Source organism: Nerophis lumbriciformis, linkage group LG20 (assembly GCF_033978685.3).
Source record: "Nerophis lumbriciformis linkage group LG20, RoL_Nlum_v2.1, whole genome shotgun sequence".
In the NCBI taxonomy this organism is placed as follows: domain Eukaryota; kingdom Metazoa; phylum Chordata; class Actinopteri; order Syngnathiformes; family Syngnathidae; genus Nerophis; species Nerophis lumbriciformis.
In genome coordinates this window covers 5,918,116-5,927,221 of record NC_084567.2, presented here as the reverse complement: position 1 = coordinate 5,927,221, position 9,106 = coordinate 5,918,116, and the positions used below count along the sequence as shown (strand labels likewise).

Genomic DNA, 9,106 nt, shown 5'->3' with positions numbered 1-9,106 from the left:
CTCTTCTTTCACATCATTCTTTTCTTTACACAAGCGCTTGTTTTGCTCTTCCACTTTCTTCATTTGACTTTTGCATTCTTTCATCTCCTCTGATGTGAACTCCACTGCCTTCTTCAAGCTAACAATCATGGCGGCTCTTTCTTTACATTCTTCAACAAGGTCGGCTCATTTAGACTTTAAGGGCTTGAAATGGTTTTCAAATGACAAAACTTCAACTCACTCACCTTCATCTTTCGTCTTTATCTCCGTTGGTGATTTGCTGGAAGTTGATTCTCTTTCATGTTCTCTTTTAGCGGACGTCGCCATCTTAGCATAGCAGTAGTCGTCCATCTTCTATCACGTCTTCAATCTTCACTTCACATATCGCTCCAAACTCAATGCACGTTTCGTGGCTTTGGAAAATACCAATTGAGATATTTGTTGCTATATTTGCTGTGAATCATATGACTATAAGATCGTGAATTCGAAAATTCTCCGGACAACCAAAGCAGGCGGTCTTGTTCTTTTTGTTTGGCTTCAAGTAAATTTGCGCATGCGCGAGAAGCCAGCAACTTCCGATTCCTACACCACAGCAGTTATTTTTCAAAATAAAAGCATTTTAATCTTGTATCTAACATTAAATAATGGACAACTACTGTTTGAAAATAAAAAATATATATATACAAGCACGTGCACAGACTTTTTTCCATGGCTGTTGTTCAAACCAGAAAAAGGGCAAACATTGAAGAAAAACAATCCTACATTTTAAATACTACAAGAAACACAGAAATATTTTTCAACCTACTTAGTTGTTTTAGTTAAAATCCTTTAGAAAGTCAAATGATTACTCTGAATAAAGAAGAAAAGCACTAAGAGTGTAGATCTCCACCAGGACCAATCCTATTGTTCACGTGCTACTAAATTGTGTGCCATCTCATGTGTATCGTGTGCTGGTATGACAATAAACTTCCATGAATCCTGTAAAACACCAGACAGTTAGTAATATGGTTTCACATAAAAATGTTGGTGAAACTGCTCATTTCTACCTAGCGATAGGTGGCTCTAACTGTAGTGCTAATCACTCACCAGCAGAAAGCCCTCATCACACTGCTAATCAATAACTACCATCTTAGGCACTTAACATCACTAATCGCCAGTTAACAGCTATCATGCTAAATGTCAACTATCTTAAATGCAAACATGAAAACAAGACACATTAACGTCTTTCCCCATTACAAACATCATAACACATCAATCAATGTTTATTTATATAGCCCTAAATCACAAGTGTCTCAAAGGGCTGCACAAGCCACAACGACATCCGCGGTACAGAGCCCACATAAGGGCAAGGAAAAACTCACCCCAGTGCGACGTCGATGAGAATGACTTTGAGAGGACCGCATATGTGGGTAACCCCCGCCCCCCTCCCCCTCTAGGGGAGACCGAAAGCAATGGATGTCGAGTGGGTCTGACATAATATTGTGAAAGTCCAGTCCATAGTGGATCTAACATATTAGTGAAAGTCCAGTTCATAGTGGATCTAATATAATAGTGAGTCCAGTCCATAGTGGATCTAACATAATAGTGTGAGAGTCCAGTCCATAGTGGATCTAACATAATAGTGTGAGAATCCAGTCCATAGTGGATCTAACATAATAGTGAGAGTCCAGTCCATAGTGGATCTAACATAATAGTGAGAGTCCAGTCCATAGTGGATCTAACATAATAGTAAGAGTCCAGTCCATAGTGGATCTAACATAATAGTGAGAGTCCAGTCCATAGTGGATCTAACATAATAGTAAGAGTCCAGTCCATAGTGGGGCCAGCAGGAAACCATCCCGAGCGGAGACGGGTCAGCAGCGCAGAGATGTCCCCAACCGGTGTACAGGCGAGCGGTCCACCCCGGGTCCCGACTCTGGACAGCCAGCACTTTATCCATGGCCACTGGACCTGGGTCCCCCCCCCTCCACAAGGGAGAGGGGGGCAGAGGAGAAAAGAAAAGAAACGGCAGATCAACTGGTCTAAAAAGGGGGTCTATTTAAAGGCTAGAGTATACAAATGAGTTTTAAGATAGGGACTTAAATACTTCTACTGAGGCAGCATCTCTAACTGTTACCAGGAGGGAATTCCATAGTACTGGAGCCCCAATAGAAAACGCTCTATAGCCCGCAGACTTTTTTTGGGCTCTGGGAATCACTAATAAGCCGGAGTTCTTTGAAGGCAGATTTCTTGCCGGGACATATGGTACAATACAATCAGCAAGATAGGATGGAGCTAGACCGTGTAGTATTTTATACGTAAGTAGTAAAACCTTAAAGTCACATCTTAAGTGCACAGGAAGCCAGTGCAGGTGAGCCAGTATAGGTATATATATATATATATATATATATATATATATATATATATATATATATATATATATATATAAATAAAGGTATATACAGTATAGGCGTAATATGATCAAACTTTCTTGTTCTTGTCAAAAGTCTAGCAGCCGCATTTTGTACCAACTGTAATCTTTTAATGCCATAGGGAGACCCGAAAATAATACGTTACAGTAAATGAGACGAGACGTAACGAACGCATGAATAATGATCTAAGCGTCGCTAGTGGACAAAATGGAACACATTTTTGCGATATTACGGAGATGAAAGAAGGCCGTTTTAGTAACACTCTTAATGTGTGACTCAAACGAGAGAGTTGGGTGGAAGATAATACCCAGATTCTTTACCGAGTCGCTTTGTGTAATTGTTTGGTTGTCAAATGTTAAGGTGGTATTATTAAATAGGTGTCGGTGTCTAGTAGGACCGATAATCAGCGTTTCCATTTTCTTGGCGTTGAGTTGCAAAAAGTCCCAGAGGAAAGTGATACGTTTATAATATTTAGCACTGATGGACCTAATAATACAAAAAGCTCCTTGATAAGTTTCCCAGGAAGTGGGTCAAGTACACATGTTGTTTTATCCCATTTACACGCCATAATAAATCCTCTAATGTTATTTCATCAAAAAGAGAGAGACTATTTTGGAGGGCAGTATCCGTCGTATATACAGTCCTATCTGTGTTAATATAACCCAGTTGTAGCTGGGATGCCTTTAATCTTGATTGATTGATTGAAACTTTTATTAGTAGATTGCGCAGTTCAGTACATATTCCGTACAATTGACCACTAAATGGTAAAACCCAATAAGTTTTTCAACTTGTTTAAGTCAGGGTGCACGTAATAAATTCATGGTAATTCATTTCTAATGAGTTCAATTTTCTTATTAAAGAAATTCATAAAGTCATCTGCCGAGTGGGTGGAGCTACTGGGAGGAGTCCCTTGTTGGGTATGCGATGCTACTGTACTAAACAAAAATTTAGGATCGTTTTTGTTGAGGCGGATGGGATTTGAGTAATATTTAGCTTTAGCTAAGGTAAGCATGCGTTAATAAGTTATTAAACTATCACTCCATGCTTGATGGAAAACCTCAAGTTTAGTCGCGCGCCATTTGCGTTCCAGCTTTCTACATGGTAATTTATGAGCTCTAGTTTCTTCTGCAAACCATGGGGTGCGCCTTTTAGGGGCCCTTTTTAGCTTTAGGGGTGCTATACTATCAATGGTTTCGCGCAGACCGTCGTCAAAGTTGTTAGTGAGGTTATCAATAGAGCCCACATAATTTGGGAATGGTTCCATTAAAGGCAGTCGGCCAGCAAGAGTCATCGTTGTGGCAGCATTAATGTTGTGGCAGCTATAGCAGTGGTTATTATTATTAGCTTGTTGACAATGAGTCAGAACTTTGAATTTTATGAGGTAAGGATCAGACATTAAATTATTGTGTATGCACCTTAGGGGATCTGCTCCAAATGCGTTGTTCTTTGAACCGGTTAACTGTAATAATGGCAATAAAACTCTATTGTACTCTATTCTATTTTAAGTGGGGTTATTGATTGGGTTAAGGGGGAGGAGTCACAGCCCCGCTTTACCGTGTACCTCTTGCTTGGTATGCTTGCTCGCCCCGGTATAAACTATTTGCTTGCCTAACAGAATTACTATTGCGACATCCGGTGGACACAATTAGAACAGCAGTTTATTTCATAAAAAAATGCAGCTGAATTTTACACTTTGCAAACTCTCCTCGCGGGCCGGATTGAACCTGTTATGCCCGAATGTCGAGGGAGGTGGGGGTTGGGTTGTGGGTGTTGGGGGTTAATTGTTCATATGTCTCTGATTTGCACATCAATCAGTCTGAGGAGTAAAAGTTGGCACTTGCTTATGTAAACAGTTACCTAGCATCCCAACGTCAGTTTTGATACATCTCAACTTTGCAGTGAAAAAGGGTGTAGTGCAGGTTTTTGAGCGTGCACAAACTTGACACATGAGGCCCCAGGTCCCTGGACTGAAGAAGGAGTAACCAAGCACTTGAAGCATCATCTATCTTACTGTTCAGGAAGGTTTCAGATACAGAGAAGACATGGGGTCATGAGTGGATAATATTATGCTTCAACTAATCCAAGTTTGTATGAATACCTCAGATATTTGTGAAAGAAGCAGTGAGGAGGTCCTGGGTAGGGTGGATGTCGCCACATATGAGCAACATACCACAAACTAAACAGCTAATTGGTTATTTTCCCTTGTGTGTTCTCATGTGTTTTACTGTGTCTGCTTTATGTGTGAACCTTTTACAGCACACTGAACAACTAAATGTTTTTTCTCCAGCGTGTGTTCTCATGTGTCGAGTCAATTGGCTATTTCTAGAAAAGCTTTTGCCACAAACTGAACACTTATATGGTTTTTCACCTGTGTGTGTTGTCATGTGTTTAGTCAAATTGCTCTTACCAGTAAAGCTTTTGCCACAAACTGTACAACTAAATGGTTTTTCACCTGTGTGTATTCTAATGTGTTCAGTCAAATTGCTCTTACCAAAAAAACTTTTGCCACAAACTGTACAACTAAATGGCTTTTTACCTGTGTGCGTTTTCATGTGTTCAGTCAAATTGCTCTTACTAAAAAAAAGTTTGCCACAAACTGAACAACTAAACGGTTTTTCACCTGTGTGTGTTCTCATGTGTTTAGTCAAATTATTCTTTACAGTAAAGCTTTTGCCACAAACTGAACAATTAAATGGTTTTTCACCTGTGTGTGTTGTCATGTGTTGAGTCAAATGGCTATTTCGAAAAAAGCCTTTGCCACAAACTGAACAATTACATGCTTTTTCTCCTGTGTGTATTCTCATGTGTTGAGTCAAATGGCTATTTTGAGAAAAGCTTTTGCCACAAACTGAACAATGAAATGGTTTTTCACCTGTGTGTGTTCTCATGTGTTGAGTCAAATGGCTATTTTGAGAAAAGCTTTTGCCACAAACTGAACACTTAAATGTTTTTTCTCCTGTGTGTGTTCTCATGTGTCGAGTCAAATTGCACTCTGTAGTAAAACCTTCAGCACAAACTGAGCAGCTCAAACATGTTTTACCTCTCTTCTTTGTAGAGCATTCAGAGTGTTTGTTGTCAGTGTGAGTCCTCATATCACCTTCACAGTCTGTATCGCTGCTCAAAGTTACTTCAACCTCATCTTCAGCCTCACTATCTGATAGTGGAGCTAAGAGGTTGTCTACTTGTGGTTTCTCTTCATCATCTTCAGTCTCCACAGAGAGAATACTCAGTGGAAACTTGGTGTAATCAGCTTCCTCTCGTCCTAGAAGACACTCTCCCTCCTGAGTGATGCAGAGTTCCTCCTCTTCCTTTTTAATGCAGGGTGGTTGTGGAGTCTCCTGCTTCAAAGTGGAGCTCCCCCCTAACTGAGGGGAAACTTCTTCTGGATTACCGATCAGCTGCTGGACGTCTGCAAGACACAAACAATAAAAACACACTTTCTTCTATGTACTGTATGTGTGTGTAGTAGGGTTGTACAGTATACCGCTACCAATAAAGTATTGCGGTACTAATCAATTGAAATCGGTACTATACCACCTTTGAAAAGTACCGGTACCGTTCTTTCATCTGAATGCCGCTGTGCGGCGGTGACTACAGAGTGGAGGCGCATGATGTTGAGTGTGTCAAAACGCACACACAAAGTGCATATAAGCAATAACATGGTGGAGAGGAAGAAAGGCAACAAAGGACACATCTACTGGTTAATAAAGAGGGTGAGTGAAGTGCAATATGGAGGTATTTGGGCTTCTAAACTAACAATAATGGTGACATTTTAAACAGGGAGCCGCCGCTCTGCAAGGGTTGCTTTACACCTTTCCTGTTTGTAGGCTCTCAGACCGTGGTCGAGGAGCGCAGGGGAGACGTTCCCTCCAGGGCCCATGTTTTGTCGGGGGTAACACTGGGTCCATAAAGCTACGCCCTTTGGTCGGAAGGACGAGGCCGTCGATTAGTTACAACTTGCTCACTTTATTTATTATTTCCACAGGGCACAACCGGACATCCACCATGCTATTAACACTCCTGCACATGCTACCACTACTTCTTCACTTGCCCACTCACTTACTCACGTCACTCACCCCACATACTGCCACTCTTAAAGGTGCACACACACATACGCTACTCTCACAACAGCTGCTTTAAAACACGCCTCGCCAAATGTGGTGATTAGTATTACCACCTTTGCTTCAGACTTAGGTCAACATTTAAATAATAAGCATTCAGATCTGCACAAGGAGTTTAAATAGTGACAGGTATAATGTAGTTGTTACACCTGTCCTGCTGCTCTCTCTTTACTCGCCCGCTCACTCACTGACGTCACTCAGACAACACGTTGACATTCTCACAAACACACATACTACTCTCATAAGTTAACCAGCTCCCCTGCTGTGCACATGTAGATACGTAGACACGCACACAGCTGCTTGGCTTGATGCCAAATATTAGCAAAATTATGGCAAAACATAATTATAACGATTATTTTGAGTGAACAACCTTTTTTCTTCTCAAAGTTCTTTAGTGTTTTTTTTTTGCTTGTCATCACAAACATTCTGCAGGAAACAAAGTATCACTGGTGTACTGAATACTGTAGAATTTTTATTTCTAGTTAACATTTCTAACAATATTTTCCAAAAAAAAAAGTATATTCTTTATTTACTTGAAAACGTTCCCCAGTAGAACGAGGGAATCACCCGGGGGAGCACTCTCCAGTACTCCCTCGAGTGAATCCAAAAAGGGTGGGTACTCTGAGCTGCCGTTTGGCGCGTAAGCGCAAACAGTCAGGACCCGTCCCCCCACCCGAAGGCGAAGGGAAGCTACCCTCTCGTCCACTGGGTTGAACTCCAACGTGCAGGCTTTGAGCCGGGGGGCAACAAGAATTTCCACCCCAGCCCGTCGCCTTTCACTGCTGGCAACGCCAGAGTGGAAGAGAGTCCAGCCCCTCTCGAGAGAACTGGTTCTAGAGCCCTTGCTGTGCGTCAAAGTGAGTCAGACTATATCTAGCCGTAACTTCTCCACTTCGCGCACTAGCTCAGGCTCCCCCCCCCCCCCCTCCCCCAGCGAGGTGACGTTCCACGTCCCAAGAGCTAGCTTATGCAGTTGAGGATCGGACCGCCAAGTGCCCTGCCTTTGGCTGCCGCCCAGCTCACATTGTACCCGACCTCTATGGCCCCTGCTATGGGTGGAGAGCCCATTGGAGGGGGTACCCACGTTGCCTCTTCGGGCTGTGCCTGGCCCGGCCCCATGGGAACAGGCCCGGCCACCAGGCGCTCGCCATCGTTCCCCACCTCCGGGCCTGGTTCCAGAGGGGGGCCCCGGTGAACGCCGTCCGGGCGAGGGAAATCTGGGTCGTTCGTTTGTATTCTTCATAGAGGTTTTCGAGCTGCTCTTTGTCTGATCCCTCACCTAGGACCAGTTTGTCTTGGGAGACCCTACGGACTCCTCTACCACGATAAGGTGGCAGCTCAGAGAGGAAAAGGGTAGAGGAGGAGATCTTTCCCCAAGTGGAGGAGTTCAAGTACCTCGGAGTCTTGTTCACGAGTGAGGGAAGAGTGGATGGTGAGATCGGCAGGCATCTTCAGTAATGCGGAAGCTGTATCGATCCGTTGTGGTGAAGAAGGAGCTGAGCCGGAAGGCAAAGCTCTCAATTTACCGGTCGATCTACGTTCCCATCCTCACCTATGGTCATGAGCTTTGGGTTATGACCGAAAGGACAAGATCACGGGTACAAGCGGCCCAAATGAGTTTCCTTCGCCGGGTGGTGGGTCTCTCCCTTAGAGATAGGGTGAGAAGCTCTGTCATCCGGGAGGAACTCAAAGTAAAGCCGCTGCTCCTCCACATCGAGAGGGGCCAGATGAGGTGGTTAGGGCATCTGGTCAGGATGCCACCCAAACGTCTCCCTAAGGAGGTGTTTCGGGCACGTCCGTCCAGTAGGAGGCCACGGGGAAGACCCAGGACACGTTGGGAAGACTATGTCTCCCGGCTGGCCTGGGAACGCCTCGGGATCCCCCGGGAGGAGCTGGACCAAGTGGCTGGGGAGAGGGAAGTCTGGGCTTCTCTGCTTAGGCTGCTCTCCCGTGACCCGACCTCGGATAAGCAGAAGAAGATGGATGGGTGGATGGATACTTGAAAACGTCAGTACTTTTTACCAGTGCTTGGAAAAAGGCGAGCGGTGACCCGATTGTGAAGTTTTATATTTAATAAAAGTACATTTTGAATTTGAGGTACCGTAAAATAATGTGTTTAACGATTATTATTATTATTTAACGATTATTTCAGAATGTTTTTATTATATATATTTCATTAATATTGCTCTTATTGCAAGCATAGACAGCAGAACACTTCTATTTTCACTTTTGTACACTGACTTTAGTTATCTGCTGCACTGACAAGATGCCTGCTCGGTGCGTGTTGGCGACTGTAGTGCCTTGCCAGAATGATGGATCAATGTTTACATGACTTGTCATAGACTCAGAAAAGTTCAGCTAGAATCACAGAAAGTAGAAAACATCTGCTTCGATGGACATTAAGATACCACAAACTAACAGTGGGGAAAAAGTCAATATTGAAATACATCGCACAACTAAAAAATATGTTATATATCCCAAAGAAGTCTGTAGTTAAGAAGTAGAGGACTTTTTTAGATGTAAAATGCAATAAATTGGATCCACTTTCTGTGCAATTGTAATGATAATTGTATTTAATTTGTTTTTGACACAGTT

The 9,106-nt window shown here is 43.0% G+C and overlaps 1 protein-coding gene across 1 annotated transcript; it reads right to left on the bottom strand.

The window, feature by feature from the left end:
* Positions 1-3,835: 3,835 nt before the first annotated feature.
* On the bottom strand, positions 3,836-5,820 carry LOC133619359 (uncharacterized). The gene has a single exon (XM_061980338.2). It carries the CDS (start codon positions 5,480-5,482, stop codon positions 4,583-4,585), a length of 900 nt encoding a protein of 299 aa, XP_061836322.1. The 5' UTR covers positions 5,483-5,820; the 3' UTR covers positions 3,836-4,582.
* Between the last annotated feature and the right edge of the window lie 3,286 nt (positions 5,821-9,106).

What these genes read in the sequence shown, in the direction of transcription:
- LOC133619359 (XM_061980338.2), bottom strand. Translation starts at nt 5,482, where the DNA reads ATGAGGACTCACACTGACAACAAACACTCTGAATGCTCTACAAAGAAG.